General features: G+C 47.1%; 1 protein-coding gene across 1 annotated transcript; it reads left to right on the forward strand.

Annotated features, from left to right (window-relative positions):
• Positions 1-223: 223 nt before the first annotated feature.
• BICDL2 (BICD family like cargo adaptor 2) lies at positions 224-16,333 on the forward strand. Its single transcript, XM_033170643.1, has 9 exons — positions 224-565; positions 4,638-4,853; positions 8,207-8,323; positions 9,204-9,350; positions 9,868-10,050; positions 11,659-11,835; positions 11,939-12,069; positions 14,516-14,636; positions 15,554-16,333. Exons 1-9 carry the CDS (start codon positions 257-259, stop codon positions 15,725-15,727), a joined length of 1,575 nt encoding a protein of 524 aa, XP_033026534.1. The 5' UTR covers positions 224-256; the 3' UTR covers positions 15,728-16,333.
• Positions 16,334-16,784: the final 451 nt, after the last annotated feature.

The following is a 16,784-nucleotide window of genomic DNA, read 5'->3' on the forward strand; positions in this document are numbered from 1 at the left end:
GCAGTTCAGGTTGCCTCTTCATACCTGGATACCTGGAGGAAACGACTTACCTGCTTCTCCCCCTCCCCCAGAAGGCATCTTCTCTCATGGGAGAAACTGGGCCCTGGTGTCGACTGCCTTTCTCCCCTTCCTTTTAACCTCCTCGAAGCCACAGCCCTGCCAGCGAAGGTTGGCATCCTGGCTTCCAACTTCTCCCCACTCTAACCTGCTGGATCCTCCCCCCCCTTTCCCTCCCATTTCTCCCCAGTCCCACTCCATGGCAACCACCACAGCTCCCTCCATGTACCCTGAGGAGGAGGCTGCACTCCGGACCCCTTTCCCTCTGACCCCACCTGCCCTGGGGGACGAGTTCTACCCCTTTGGGGGCGAGCGGCAACAGACTTTTGGGGGCGATGTGGCTGCTGGGGACGGGGACCCTGAAGAGGCAGACTTGGGGGTGCTGCTGCAGAGGAAGGAGCAGGACCTGCTGCTGGCAGCTGAGCTGGGGAAGATGCTCCTGGAACGCAATGAGGAGCTGGAAAGGCGCTTTGAGGAACTAGCCAAGGAGCACATGGAGACCAAAGAGGTAAGGGGGCACAGCGGAGGGTGTGATTTGGCGGGGAGAATGTCAGGCCTGGGCCAGGGATTCCCTTCTCGGTCAGAAACCTTCCTGCGTGGCCTTGGGCCCCTCTCTTTCACTCGACTTGGCCTACCTTGCAGGGTTGTTGTAAGGACAAAATGGGATTGCCGCCGTTTATGTCACTGCGAGTTCTCTAGAAGGAAAGTGGGGTAATAGTGGCACCTGAGGTGGCGGCACCCGGCAGCTGTTGAACTCCAGCAGCTCTCTGCGCAAAGAGGATCTGGCTTTTATTTTTTCTGTGGGTGTCCTGTCCTCTTTCCAAAGCAACACTGCTGCTGTTATAACATCCCTCGAAACCCAAACTCAGGGTTTCCTGACTCCTTTGCTTTACACATCACGCACTGCTGGCCCATGTAGGAAATCTCACATACTGTATCTCCTCTAGAGCTTGGGGACCATCCTACATGTATGTGGGAACTGCTGTTGTGTGAACCCGTGATGGCATGCTGTTTATTACATAGAAGCTCTTTCGTAACATGTGAACCCTAGAGACAGAGGAAGCGGACTTGTACCAGGTCGGGCCATGGGACCATGTAGCTCAGCATTGCCCACACTGACTGGCAGCAGCTCTCCAAAGTTTCAGGCACGGGGCCTTCCCATTCCTAACTACCTGAGACCTTCTCTTCCAGAGATCCTTCTGTTCTCTGGATTGCTGAGAAATTCCAGAGTTAAGTTTCAACCACCTTGCTCTAAACCCGTTTCCCCCTCAAGTAATCCCCAAGGTCCTGGCCCAGGGTGAAGTTGGCACAGGCAACCTCTGGGCATGATACTTGTGGCAGCTGGTTGAACCAGTCTGGCACAGAGCAGGAGGGCACTGAGGAGGCGAGGTGGAGTTTGTGGTGACAGAGTGGGTATAATTAGCCAGCTAGAGGGAAGGAAGAACAGAGAGTGACCAAATGGAACCGAGGAGGAGGAGGAATAGAAAGCGCCCAGCATGAATCACCCACAAAGAGCCTCACCCACCAGCTGTACCCTCCCAAGGCCCATATATTTCTTACAGAAACTGGGTGGGAGGATGCCAGCCACTTGCATTTTTATTTATTTATTTTGTTTTGCCTCAAGGGTGGAGGCCCAGGGTTGAAATTGGGCGATTGGGCTGAAAAGCGAAGCCAGAAATTGTCCCAAGCTTGTTAACATGACCCTGTCATTAATAAGAGTTGCCATCCAAATCCAAGGTGTGTCCAAATGGAAATGAATCCTTTGGAAAGCTTTCCCTTTTTGGGGGGTGTAGGCATCTGTCCTCGCTGTCACCTGGGGGCACTTTCTCTAGGAACTTTCTCAAGCAGGACTGGCTTGCTCCAGGAGGGGGGAGTTTTTATGCGCAGGGCTTGTGAACTGTGAACATGTGAATTGCCTTGGCTTTCTGGATCAGACCAGACTGTTCTGTTTACAGTATCAATCTGCAAGAGGTCTCTGGGCTCAGTCAAGCAAGATATGCAGGTGCTTTCCCCTAGTGCCTGGTGCCCAGAGGTAGGCTGCACCTGAACAGTGAAGCTCCATTTAGTTACCCTGACTAATAGTCTTTTGCATCAAAGATTAGGGTCTGAGGTTTGAGGTCAGAGGGGTGTGGATTCCAGGAAGCTGTGAACCTAGGCAACACTCTTTTTTAAAGACTTTACTGTGTCATCTGTTCATGCATATGACTGTAGGCATCCTTATGTCTTATATGGATAGCCTTTGGATACTGAGGGAAATACAATTAAGGATTTGGATCGTCAGGTAAACAATATGCAAGAGATGAAATAATAGTTATACTTGCCTTCATAATAAGTATGCTCGGGGGTGGGAGTAGTGGCATACAATCTTATTTGCATGTGGATGTTACAGAAACAAAGACGCTGGAGCAGAATAGTTGCCACCAGAACCAGGAGTTTCAAAACGGTACTTGAAATCATTGGAGGGGGCCTGCAAGCTGTCTCATTCAATATCCACCTAGATAAATGCGGAGCTAGATGATCTACCAGCAGGTGGCTGCATCCAGTTGTTGGTCCCTTGCTTCTAAGGGACACTATTTGTGACTCGCGTCTTGGCTGGTGTTGGAGAGACAGTTTTGCATGGAAGGGGGACTTCCAGATCATTTTTATTGTTCAGCCATCATGGCATACAATGCATCACAAATATATCATCATCGTCGTCGTCGTCGTCATTAAACTGGAATTTCTAATCCAGATTTATCTTTTAGCCATTAGCTACAATACAGCACATAGTTGCTGTTATGTAATTTCAAATATTGTTGCAAGCCACCCCAATCTCCGAGCGACATTCCAGGGGTTCCGTGCAGTTATCCAGGGTTCGTGTTTACTTGGGAATGAGGCACAGCAGAGACTGTGGTGTCTTTATGATATATGGTTTATTTCCGCATATATACAACCTGAGCTTACGATGGAGGGGCCCACAGCATCAACACCCCAAAAGGGTCTTGTTTCTCCCATAGCCATGGCCTTGGATTCAAGCAGAAATCAAACATCATGTTCTCTCTCTGCTTTTTCTTCCAGCCTACAACCTTTTCCCCCTAGGTCACATCACCGCCAACCCTAAAAACTCTGGCTTTTGTCCTTCCAACTATCTTAAGAGTTGAATGAGGGGCCCCACCCTCTCTTTGCTTTCTTAATGGCTCATCGCCTTTCATTTGTTTTCTTAATGGCTCCTCTCCCAGGCGATTACCTGAGGGTGAAACTAGCCCGGTTCAGCTTTTAACACTTGTTGGGTCCCAGGAATTTAGGGGAATTCTGGACCCACAAACCCATATAGATTACCTTTAAGGGCCCAAGTCCTCTCGAGGTGGCTTACAAGATAAAAATAGAGTACAGTATAGCACAACATATTTTATAAATAAAACCAGAGATAAAGTATGAAGCAACAATTGGCCCCAAAATGTTAAACCCAGTAACAAGATATGACTATCAATCCAACAAGTACACTCTGTGAGAAGGCCAAAGAAAACAGATGGATCTTCAGAGCTTTCCAAAAAGGCCCGCAGTGAAGGGGTCTGTGGGACCCCCAAACCACCTCCAGACACCAGTTCAAGAGCTTTCCTGAGATTAACAGAAGGAAAAGTAAATTAAAGCTGAGTGTCCTCTTGATAGTGACTTCAGCCAAAGTCCCGGGTAACTTTCCTTTGCCTTTTCATGCAAAAAAAAAAAAAAAAAAAAAGCATGCGGGACAAGATAGAACCTCGTGACACTCCAAAGTATTGGCTTTATATTGGCCAATCACTCCCTTAAAAGTAGAACATGCTAAATTTCTGTATCACTTATATAACGTGATGGCAAGCAAATAAAGCATTGGTTAAATATATTGCTAAAGCCAGGAGAAATAAAGCCAACTTTATGAGTTACCTCAATGTTACTGCTAGCAATTTAAAATGTTGTAAAGGTAAATCAGTATTTTTAGTTCTTCAGTTTGCTTGGGAGAGATTCCATTATCAGTAGAGCAAGGAAGGTTTTCGGTTGATGGTTACTACAAGAGCAGAAGTGAGGTTTCTCTGGTATCTTGCAAAACTTGGCTTTCTCACCAAAGATAGCATCAGTTGGGATCGAGCCAAGAAGGGTGGAGGAACCTGTCTGTTTCAAGCTCTTTCCATTTCTCATCCCTGCCACAATCTTAAATTCAGTTCTTCACATCTCTACATTAAAAAAATTAAAAAATCCAAATGAAAATTCATCTGAATTTTACATGTGACCTGAAGAAGACTTGATGGTGAAACCACTCTGGGAATTGTAGCTCTGAGAGGAAAATAGGGGTTCCCCCCCCCCAAAAAAACTCTCAACATCCTTAACAAGCTACAGTTCCCAGGATCCTCTGGAGGAAGCCGTGACTGTGGTATGATACTGCTTTAAATGTACACTGCAGCTATGGCCACTGTGTTTATATTACATATGAATAATTTTATCCCTGCTTTTCAGACGCTGCCCTGGGGCCCTTGCATGAAAGGCATTTTAGAAATGTTTGCACTCAATAATAAATGCACAGCTCCCTGTTATATTTGGCCCTAACTCTCCTCTCTGGCCTCTCCCAGCGCCTAGAGCAAGAGAAGCACGAGCTCCGCCTGCACCTTGAATCCAGAACGGCTGAATTTGAGACTCGCGTGGCTGAGCTGGAGACTGACCTGACTACAGTCCGAGCCCAGCTTGGGCAGAAGCGCATGGAGCAGCAGGACACTAGCCGGGAGAGTTCGCAGGCCGTCCTGGACCTCTCGGAGCAGAACCAGCGCCTGGTGGAGCAGCTCAGTCAGGTAAGGGGAAAGGAGATGGCAGCTCACACAGATTCCTCAAGTCTGTGAGGGGAAGAGAGGCAAGAGGGATCGGCTGGGAAGTCGGCCGGTACTTCCCCTTTTCCTTACCTAAGGGAAACCTGTGCCTTTTAACATTTGTGTGACCGGCAGGAATTCTGCAGGTGTAGCTCTCGTCAGCTGCTTCCCCATGCTGGGAAGTGCTGTGTCTGTTGAATTCACATAGCATACCCTCCAACATTTCTCTGATGAAAATAGGGATGTCCTATTCAATAATAATAATAATAATAATAATAATAATAATAATAATAATAATAATTTATTATTATTATTATTATTATTATTATTATTATTATTATTATTATATTTAATTAATGCCCATGTGACCTCCACATGCAGCTGCTGGGTGACCTTGGGCTAGTCACACTTCTCTGAAGTCTCTCAGCCTCACTCACCTCACAGAGTGTTTGTTGTGGGGGAGGAAGGGAAAGGAGATTGTTAGCCGCTTTGAGACTCCTTAGGGTAGTGATAAAGTGGGATAACAAATCCAAACTCCTCCTCCTCCTCCTCCTCCTCCTCCTCCTCCTGTGTTGCCCCAGTCACTCAGGGTGGCTTCTAACATATATAAAAACATAATTAAACATTAGGGGAAAATACTTTCTTATACAGGGCTGCTTTCAGGTGTCTTCTAAAATGATTTTCTAGTTACTTATCTCCTTGGCCTGGGGGTCACATAACTCCATAGCCTCCAGCATTAATCCAAAGGAAATAGGGATGTCCTCCCCGCAACGGGGTGAGCTCCCGTTGCTCGGTCCCTGCTCCTGCCAACCTAGCAGTTCAATAGCACGTCAAAGTGCAAGTAGATAAATAGGTACCGCTCCGGCGGGAAGGTAAATGGCGTTTTCGTGCGCTGCTCTGGTTCGCCAGAAGGGGCTTAGTCATGCTGGCCATGTGACCCAGAAGCTGTACGCTGGCTCCCTCGGCCAGTAAAGCAAGATGAGCACTGCAACCCCAGAATCGTCCGCTACTGGACCTAACGGTCTGGGGTCCCTTTACCTTTAAGGAAAAGCAGGACATTCCGGGATCAAATCAGAAACTGGGGTGGGTTCTGTAAATCCGGGGCTGCCCCTGGAAAATAGGGGCACCTGGAGGGTCTGACATCGCACAGCATACCTTAGTCAACCTGGTGCCTTCTGGATGTTTGGAACAGGACTTCCATGGGAGTCATAGTTCAAGATACCTGCAGGGCACCGGGTTAGCAGGCGCTGATTTGGCAGTTACATTGAATGCTTCACCCAACATGCCACTGATAAAAGCTTGGGAACAAGGTCACTCGTCCAGATTTATGGCTGCAGTTTGTGTGGGCATGGCCTTGTGTGCAAATTACTAGTTGGGGGGTGGAAGCCAAATATTTGTGGGGGCCTGGAATATGTTTTGAGTGTGTGGAGTGGTGGTCCTGTGAAAAGCTGGGGCAGACGGGAGGCTGGATTGCCATCTTGTGTACATTCAGAAAAAAGCATGTGTCACAGCCTTACCGGGCGAGCTGCACAATCTCAGCATGCAGGCAGGTGTGTGTGTGGTGCAGACTGGACACTTCTGCAAAACGATGACTCCCTTCCTGTAGAGAGCTAGTCTGTGAGGAAGAAGTGGCCTGTCTTGGCACTGTATGCTTCCTGCTGATGTTCTATGCGCAGAGAGGGGTTCTTTTGTTATTGTTTTGGAGGGGGTTAGAATATAATGCAGCTTCCTGCTTCCATGCAAATACTAGCTCACCAGCGCCACAGAAGGAGGGACAGAGGTGCACACCATGCTTGAACTCCCAAGATAGAACAAGGAATTCATTGAGTCAAACAAGCCATGTGGGGTGAGATCACACACTGCCATAGCATCATCACCCGGACTGGCAGGTTTCCAGGAATGTAGGAAACTAACCGCGGGGAGGAGCTGCTAATGAGGTCAAATAAATTAGACAAACCTTACGAAGTGTTCTGTTGGCTGCAAAAGTCGGATACGTGTATAATAATGAATCCAGATTTGACTTTTTAAAGGTCACTGGGACAGTCCCCTAAAAGGTTGTCCCCTTCTGCCCTTATGGGCTCTGGATTGATGATTCTTGGAACTTGTAGAACCAGTTAGGGCACCTACAGACGGGCGTTTGTGGTGGGGTGTCTGTTCGTCAGGTATGCAGGGCTATTTTTTCCCCATGGTCCACATGACTTAATTGGCATCAAAGCACCACACACCCCAACCCCCAGTTAATTTACTATTGAGCCAAGTTGTATTAATTTACAAAACTCTGAACAACTTGGGTCCAGGTTACCTCAGGGACCAGCTGAACTCTTTCACACAAGCCTCATGCCTGATGCAGACAGGACTAATCTGGATGGACCATTGGTCTGACTCAGCGTGAGGCAGCTTCTGGCATTCTATTTCCTGCTGTGTGAAACAGACAATTAACAGCACGATACTAACTATACTAACTCCCAGTATGTCTGATCAGAAGTTAGTGCAGTTGAATGCAACCAAGGCTTATTCCCAGGTGTGTAGGGTTAGGATACTATCCTACATTGTTCTGGAAACTGGCTCCCAGGAAGCATCATCACCAAATCTGGTAGCTCTTGTTTGTTTTTAAACATATATGCTACGTTTCTCATACCCTCCAGCACTTTGAAGCCAAAATCCAGGATGCCATCTTCCTGGAAAACCATCTTCCCGTTTTGTTTTGTTTTTCCCATGAGAGCATGGCAGCCATTTTGGTTGCTGTGATCTCGTGTGATTTTGTGCCACAGTTTCCCCTTTTAAAAAGCGCTTTTTGGGGGCACAGTGCCCAAAAACGTGCATTTTCAGGCACTGCACAATAAAAAAGAGGGATGTCCCAGTTTTTTTTTCTGGGACACTTGTGGAGTAACTTGCAAAATCTAAGGCAACTTGCAAAATATCAGAAAACTTCATTGTAATATAATAAGTTTCTACAACTTCAAGGATGTGTTTTCCTTTAAAAACTTCAGGTCTCTCGTCCCCAACACACTTAGGGGAGCCTGGGCAGGGGAGAATACTGTATAGTGCACAGATCACAGAGGTGGGGGGCTTTGCTGCAAACTTCATACCAGGAAAAAGAGCTCTTAGCCTGAAGGGAAGGCACTCTGCATATGTTCGGTGGCATCCTCTTCTCTAATGTCACTGTATACATACTACTCAGACTGAATATTTGGTGAAGGTGAATGTGTGCCATATACCGTATATGCTCAGGTGCAGATTGCACTTCAACACAGCTGAGGACTGAGGTCTAGTGCTGAAAAACAGGTTGAAGTGTCATTTTTTTTGCCAAAACCTAACACCTGTCAACCACTCCAAAGGTCACACACCTGGAGCAGCGGCTGCACGAAGAACTGGGCTTGTTGCGCGGGGAGCATCGGACCTTGTCCCTTGGCAGCGCTGAAAACGCGGCCCGGGCACAAAGCCTGCAGGCTGAGGTAAGACAGGAGATCTTCAAACTGGCAGGTGGGGGAAGGAAGGCAATGGGGAATAGGGAAATACCACGTTTCCCCCTCTAGCCCTCTTCAAGAAGCTGTCTCCGAAGCTGAGACCGGCGGGTTTACTGTGGAATAAGACAATGGTGGCCAAAATCCCAGCCCTTAGTTTTTGAAGTGATGCTGGGTCTTGTTGTTCACAGAAGCCCTCCTTGATTTCCCACACCTGAGTCCTAGTTGTGCAGGGGGCTAGCTGTGGCTACTTGTGGCTACTTGGGTCACCTGAACAAAAGGATTTTCTCCATACACTCACAGAAAGTGCGTGGCAACCAACTAAATTGACCCATTGAAACTAATGGGCAGTTACTTCCATTTGTTTCAATGGATCTGCTCTGTGGAGTTATTTGCTGCCACCCAGCCTCACCCTGCCATTAGGTTAGCAAAATGGCTGCCTTGAGATGTGGCCATTTTTTGTGCCATTAAAGGGTGGCATTTATAGGATTTGCTGTTATTATTATGTGTTTTTCCCCCCCTAGGGATAGGGAGTGGGATGGATAGATAGCTCAGTCGGTAAAGCATTGAACTCTTAATCCCAGAGTCGTGGGTTTGAGCCCCACATTGGGTGAAAGAATCCTGCATTGCAGGGGGCTAGACCAGATGACCCTTGTGGTCCCTTCCAGCTCCACAAATCTTTTATTTTTATATCCCTACTTTGGCAAGAAAATGCCCTGCTTACCTGGCCCAACAGAATAGGACACGGGAACCCCCTGGGAGGTGCCAGCTCTGAACCACAACCAGTTGGTGGATCTGGGAATGAAGATGTGGGGCCTAGCTCTGACCATTCATTTGCTTTCATGCACATTCCATGTGTCCTTTCCCCTAGAACCTTATGTTACAAGAGCGGATGCGAGATCTGGACAAGCAGACCCATCAGCTGCGGGAGGAGAATGAATCGATCCAGGCGCTGGTAGACACACTGCACAACAACCTCCTCCTCCTCCGTAACGAGAGCCGAGAGAAGGAGCTGCGGGTAACTACTAAGCTGAGGGGCTCATTGAGGCTCAAGGGTGAAAATGGGAGGTGTGGGGCAGGGGTGGCCCCTGGAACTCTCCTCAAACCACACCCTGGTGGTTTCCAACCTATGCTTGCCCTGGTAATGCCTCTCGCTTGTCTGGATGGAAGCTAGAGAGAGACGTTTGAGTGTGAGCCGTAAAAAATCCTAGTGCACAACAGTTGACGTAGACATTCATTGCCCCACTGACTTTTGCTCCAGGCCCCCCGTCCTCCACCGGCATGTAGCCCTCGGGAGATTGCCTAAAAAGGAAATGCGGCACTCTGGCTGGGGAAATTTCCTCATCCTTGATGCGGGGGACAGTCAACTGAAAATAAAGACGAGGGACACGTGGCTTGTGTGTAAGAGAATGAGGAAGGCGTTTTTGTGGTTAATGCAGAGGATGAGGAAGGGAAGGACTCATTGGTTGGCGCCCCTCACAGAGGCGCGTTGTTTTCGTGCTCCTCCGTACCCACTTCCTGTTTCTCCTCCCAAGATGCAGCAGGTTGAAGTGGAAGCTGAGGAGCTCCGGGCTTCCAACCGTCGCCTCCAGCACCAGGTCAAGGAGATGAAGGAGGAGATCCGCCTGCACGATTTAGACACTTCCATCACCTCCATCCAGTCTGAGATCGAAAGTAGCTTGGAGGATGCTCCTGGAGCTCCCGGGAAGGCCCCTAAGGTATGGGAGAAAGGAAGCGGTGGTGGAGGGGCGTCTGAGTTCACCTGTTTGTGTCACGGGCAAAGTTTCCAATGCCAAAAGAAAATTGCTGTCCGTGTGCCAATTTGTACAGAATTACATTGCGCAATATCTTTTTAAAAAACAACAAGAGTTGTAGCTAATGCTGGTTCTCCTCTAAGTAGACCCATTAAAACCGATGACTCTAAGTTAGCCATGTTTGTTAGGTTGTGTTCTAGTAGGACTAGAATTGGATACAGCCCTATCCTTCTGAATACCAGTTTATGGAAACTTCAGGAGGGGGGAGAGAGTGTTCTTGTGATGGCTACTGTGAGCTCAGGATTTTGGACTAAATGAGCCTTTGGCCTGATCTAGCAGAGCTGTTCTTGTGTTCTTAACAAATCTCCCACTTCACTGCTCCCTTCTAGCCAGTGATCCTTGGCTTAGCTTTATGTCCAACCTGTAGAGGTTGTGGTTTGTTGAACCAAGAACAAACTTTGGCTTCAGACTGTGGTTTGTTTCAAGCAAAACAAACCAAGACACATATACCCGCCCCGGTTTGGACATAGAGGTAAGCCAATAATTACGGCTTGCTGCTCCCACTCACTGCTGGAGAGGAGTACATTTATAGTACACCTTTATGTCTTACCACAAGTAGGGATGTAAGCACTGTTTCTTTTTCACTGCAGTTCGACTTCCAACAAAACCCAGGTTATTCATCTTGCTGTTGGCTATGGCGGAATTTTACATTATGGATTACACACTATTATTCCACACTATTCTTTTCAGGCCAAAGGAAATGCAGTGCACGTGGGGGGTGGGGAAGTGTTTTCAATTGTGGATTGAAAACAACAACAGCAAATGGTCTTCACTGAAATCATTTGTTGCAGACAAATAAGCAAACACTGGCAATTTCTGCTCCCATTTCTGCCAGAGTTCTCTGACATTCCTCACTATGACACAAGAATACATCCGATATGTAAAGTTTATCTAATGGCTGGAAAAATTCAAAAAACCTAAAAAAGAAGGATTTTTTTTTAAAAAAAATCCACAAATGTGTAAAAGCATTGTGTTCATGAATCAGTTCACCAAATGTAAATTCCTTAAACCTGATTGATACACTTACCTTCTTTTGTCTACATCCACGTGACCTTGGACCAGTTATTTAAGGGTACAAACCTATGCACACTTACCTGGGAGTAAGTCCTGTTGAATTCAGTGAGATTGAATTCAATGAATAGATGTGTATAGAACTGTGCTGCACAATGCACTTCAAAAACATTTCTCGATTCTAAATATGTACATGGCTTCTGTTTTGCAGTGCTGCAGTTAAGCTCAGTTACACTGCAGTCCAGTGAACGTTTACATGCATGCGTACAATGGGACTTACTCTCAGGGAAACCTGCATAGGATTGTAACCTTAAGTCACACATCCAGAGTCACACAGATGGGAGGTTTGTGCTATATGAAGAATTCCCATGAAAAATATGTTCTGGGCATTTGAAGAGTTACTGTCCTGTATAAGCAACTGTTGTGCGTCAGCTGCGTCTTGGTGTCGATGAGATCTCGTTGGTTTATGGGTATGTGTTTGGATCTCTTTGTCTGCTTTAGCTGATGGCCAATGGCATCTGCAATGGCTCCTGTCCTACCCCCACAGCGGCAAAGAACCCCTCAAGGAGACTGGAAGAGGAAGGAATTGACTATGCCAAACGGGTGTCAGCCTTGAGTCACCAGGAGCAGGATCTGCTGAGGCAGAAAGAAGCGGAGATCATGAAACTTCAGGATCAGGTAGTGTGTGCTGTGCTTTCCCCACCAGAGGATGCTATATTGTGGAGTGGCAGGGTTTTCCTTCTAAAAAGCATTTTTTTAAAATTTCTTTCCCCATTTTCAGATCACACTCCAGTATGTAGAACTCTGCAATTTAAAGACTGAGATCGAGAGCCAGAGGTGCCTGTATCAAGAGAGCAACCGGGACGAAGCACTGAAATTAGCCATAGTAGATCGAGATGAGGCTATAATAAAGTGAGTTGATTGCATATTTATTCTCTCTCTGTGTGTGTGTATAAATGTATATATGCACACACACATATACATACATACATACTAAGGGCTGTACCCCTGCTCACTTTGCCCCTCATCCTGCCCCACTTGCCAATCTCCCTCATCTCTTAAATCTTGCCAAAACCACCTCCCTCCCTTTATGCCTGCTTGCCTCCATCTCCCTCCATCATGGGCCCAGTAACTCTCAGAAATCTGTCATCACACTGTAGTTCACATTGCCACCTGTTGGCAGACACATGAACTGCCATGTGATGACAGCCTTACCTTTTTATTATATGTAAGATATATTATCTCTGTTGCTTTTTTGAACCACAGTACCAGCCACAGAACATCTTATTCATAATGGCTTCTTCCTTCATCAGTTATGCAAATTATTGGGGTAGTGAAGTGAGGGGGAGGCAGAAAGTTCCAATCCCTGATAACCTCCAGTTTCTGTCAAATTGTCTCTCCCCAAACCCTCAGTTCTCTTCTAAAAACCTTTAAAGGGATGGGTACAAAAAATAAGAAAACCGGACAAGTTACCCTATAATTCAAAGGAGCATAGGAAGCTGTTTTCTATTGAGTCAGACCACAGTATCATCTACTGGAGGGTCTCCAGCTGTTTTTGGACTACAACTCCCAACATCCCTAGTTAGCAGGACCAGTGGTCTGGGATGATAGGAATTGTAGTCCTAAAACAGCTGGAGACCCAAGTTTGGGAAAACTTGGTCTACTATGACTGTCAGAAGCCCTCTACCTAGAGGAGTTGGAGATTGCCTTCTGCACACATGGCAGATGCTCAGTCTTTCAAGCACCTCCACCTATTTTTTGGTCAGTGTAATTCAGGGCGCTTCCGGACTGGTGCTATTGATTTGGTGCTCTTGCACAGCAAACCTGCTTCTCTATAAGTTTGGATTTTTTGTGATAAAGGAAGTGATAGGAAATTGTACTGGAAAGTGTGGGATGACAACACAATGTCACACAACCTCCTTGCAAACAAATCAGAGCGAATGCTCAAAAATCAGCAGCTTCCGTCCCGGAGTCAGGGGCGTAGCAAGGGGGGGTGAGGGGGGCAGGCCCCCCTGGGTTCCATAATGAAAGGGGTGACAAATTATCAAGGACCAATTTACCTTGCTACACCCCTGCCCAGAGTAAACCTGCCGCCTGCATTAAATATCCTCAAAATACCTACTGTTGTTTGAGAGGCTGCAATGTTTACTCCCGCAGGTTAATGGGTAACCTTAAGGGCAGGGAATTAACTCAAATGATCTTAATCCGTTCACAGCGGTTCACATTTCTCTTCTGCAGTGTTTTAAAGCGAATGTTCTAGCTCCAGGACACCCTTTCTTCAGAGGAAAACCCTGTATGTCTGCTATTGTAACCCCTGTGAGCCAGAGAGGATTCTGGGAACCTCCTAGAACACTCATTCCGTTTATGCAGGGTCCCTCCATTCCTTGTGTAATTTGAGAATCTGCCTTGGAGCACTAAGAACACTCCTTTACAGCTGTCCAGTTTAAGGGGTGATCCTAAATGGCGCCAGACATTCAGGAAAGTCTGGTCCGGCAGTCATTGATGAAGGGCCCCACATGGATTATACCCCCACCCCCACTGCAGGCAATAGGGAAGGGGGAAAGTTTTTAAACCATAGAAGTGTGACACCTTCAGGCTGAACTGGGAACTGCATGTAAAACTGTTCCTTAATTACTGAGCCTTCATCCTGATTTGCTTGCACAAAGCTTACGCAGACGTTAGATAGTATATCCAGTCCTTATCGAGCATTTATCCTGATTTGTTTGTGGGGTGGTTATTCGACAATGGACGTGCTTTCTGATTTGCTTGTGGGGTGTTTACACGTCTTCCTGTTAGTCCCACACTTCTCAGTGCATTTCTCTGTCACTTTCCAAACAGCAAAAAGTTTAATTCTTGTTTTAGACTGGATTGCTTGTGCTGGGGGTGGTGAGGTTCTTTAAGCCACTTCAGCTAGGCAGACCTAAATGTATGGTATGTGCTTGAATCCCTCCCATGGAACAGTGACAGCCTGGAGGCCTTTGTAATGAACTAGGCTGTGATCCTAACCCCCCTCTTACCTGGGAGTAAGGGCATTTCCAGACTGCCACTATTTTGGGATGGGATTCAATCACTTCCCGGGAAATTCCAAGGTGGTTGGAAGGGCTTGCACAACAAACTCACTTCCCAAAAAAATGTATGGGCTTTTGCAATAGGGTAAGCGAAGGGAAAATGAGCTGGAAATTGCGGGTTAACACTTGCTGTGATGCAACATCGGCTAACCTCCCCCAAACCAAATCAGAATGAATTATCAATAAACAAGCCATCCGAAAACACCCAGTGAATTCACGGATTAGACATGGTTAGGCTTGCAGCCTTATTTATCTTTTTGTGTGTGTCTCTCTATCCGCTGTCTTATCAGGAAAGGCGAGATGGAGTTGGAGCTGGCAAAAGTCTCCCTGGAACGGGATTCCATGAGCCAGCAGCTATTGCGTGTCATTCGCCAGAAGATGGCCCTTTCCCAGGAGCTGGAAGCTTGGCAAGTGAGTAAGCAAAAACACCAGGAAATATGAAATTTAACCCAGAACATTTTAAACTGCAACCAATTGTCCTTCCAGTTTATATGCTGGAAGCCGAAGGAAGCAGCCAAAAGGGCCCAGGGAACTTCATAGTAGCAAACGCAACATTTTTAAAATCCCAAACTGCAAGCCAGACAACAGCTTTTTGGCTCCTGCCGTGCTTAATAAATTCCAGATCTGCGCAGTGACACAAATGGGATGAGCGTGAGAATTTCTGATTCTCTCCCTGCATTCACAATTTGTTCCAAGTTTGCTTTATGGATTCATTCCAGTTCTGAACAGGGACCGAAAAGAAAGGAAGGGAAAGAGACCATGACAGGGTAAGAAGAGGAGGAGGAGAAGTAGCAGAAGCAGCAGCTGGGAGAGGACGAATAAGAAGAACAGGGCAGCAAACACAAAAATGTATTTATTTGTTTGTTTGTTTATGGGGTATTTGTCCCATTTTTTCAGACAACGATTGTCTCCCAAAGCAGCTCACGTCAATTAAAAGAGGGGAAGAGCCTCTACCGCCATCAGACTCACAAACCTGATCACCTCACCTCGAAAAGGATATTGTAGAGATGGAAAAGGGCAACCAAGGGGCTGAAGCCACTGCCCCTATGAGGAAAAGTTAAAACATATGGGGCTCTTTAAGCTTAGAAGAAAGGAGGGGTGTTTTTCTTCCTCTGTCATGTTAGAACTTGAGGCCATCCGATGAGGATGCACAGGGGGAGATTCAGGGCAGGGAAAAATAGGAAGCATTTCTTCACACAGCACCTAGCGAAACTGTGAAGTGATGTAAGGAAGGCCACCAATTTGGATGGCTTTAAAAGAGGAATAGAAAAATTCACAATTTAGGAGAGCTGCTGTGGTTACATCCGCTTTTCTTTCCTGCCACACAGGATGATATTCAGTATATCATTCACCAGCAACTGCTGCAGAAGCACCAGGAAGAGACCCACCCCATCACTTCGTCGCCTAGAAGCCCGGCGGAAGGCAAGAACCCTCCTTTCTATCGCCGTGGCGCCAGCATCCCAAACGGCACTGGCTTCTTCTCACTCTTCCGGAAAAGCTGAGGACCTGGACAGGGGGCAGAGGGAAATATAAACGCCAGAACTCATTGAGGGCGGAAGTGGCAGCTGTCGATGAGACCAAGGCTTGAGGTGGCCGGGGCTGAAATGGCTTCTGGGCCTCTTAGCAGCTTGTCAGCTAACTCTAGGCCAAAGGAATTTGTTCTGCGGTTCCATTACGTTGTTCATACTTGGTCCCCTGTTCACACTCTATGCACACAGAGGATACTCACACATGTTGTAATAGGAGCAGAGCCACACTGCCGGTCCCAATAGCGCAGCGTTGAGTGCGGAGATCTGTGAGTGTAAAGGAACCAGCATGCAAGACACACAGGGGTCCATGCTCCTTGCACGGATCTTGTTAGCGGGGCTAGCCCGGAACATGATGTCAGGGGCGGGCCCAGGAGTTTTGTTTACAGGCATCTGCACGCAATGTGTGGATATCACATGCATATGGCTAGCCTGGGGCCACGATGTCAGGGGTAGGGTCAGGGGGTCCCTTTGTACTGGAGATGTGCTTTACAGGTGAGAGAAAGGGAGAGAAAAAGACAGGGAGGTTGTAATGTCCATTGCAGTAGGGCAGAAAGCCCTATGTATTAGGAAGGAAGGAAGGAGAGAGAGAGAAAGAAAGAAAGAAAGAAAGAAAGAAAGAAAGAAAAAGAGAGGAGTTAATAAGGAATATGGGGTGCTGGCAGTGGAAGGGAGTAAGAAAGAAAGAAAGTTGATAAGAGTAAGTTGATAAGAAAGAAGAGGTGGAAAGGAATAAAAAGTAATTAATAATGGCAAGAAGTTTGGGGTTCTGGTCCACCCCACTTTTGCCCTTTGGGCATGCCCACTTTGACATGTGGCCCCCGGAGTGCTGGCCTTTGGGCAATGCGGCCCTCAGCCAGAAAAAGGTCAGCTGCCCCCGTTTTACAGACTTCTGTGCTCAGTGCGCAGGCAGGAGGTGCAGGATATGATGCTGGGAGCTGGCCCAGCAGTGCAACTCCGTTCCCATTGCAACACATGAGTTGGGTTCCTAAGAACACCAGAAGAGCTCTGCTGGATCAGGCCAAAGGCCCCT

The sequence above is a fragment of the Lacerta agilis genome, chromosome 14, assembly GCF_009819535.1.
Source record: "Lacerta agilis isolate rLacAgi1 chromosome 14, rLacAgi1.pri, whole genome shotgun sequence".
In the NCBI taxonomy this organism is placed as follows: Eukaryota; Metazoa; Chordata; class Lepidosauria; order Squamata; family Lacertidae; genus Lacerta; species Lacerta agilis.

Coding starts and splice junctions, on each gene's coding strand:
- BICDL2 (XM_033170643.1), top strand. CDS start 257: ATGGCAACCACCACAGCTCCCTCCATGTACCCTGAGGAGGAGGCTGCA. Junction 9,351..9,867: donor GCCGAGAGAAGGAGCTGCGG/GTAACTACTAAG, acceptor TCTCCTCCCAAG/ATGCAGCAGGTTGAAGTGGA. Junction 11,836..11,938: donor TCATGAAACTTCAGGATCAG/GTAGTGTGTGCT, acceptor CCCCATTTTCAG/ATCACACTCCAGTATGTAGA.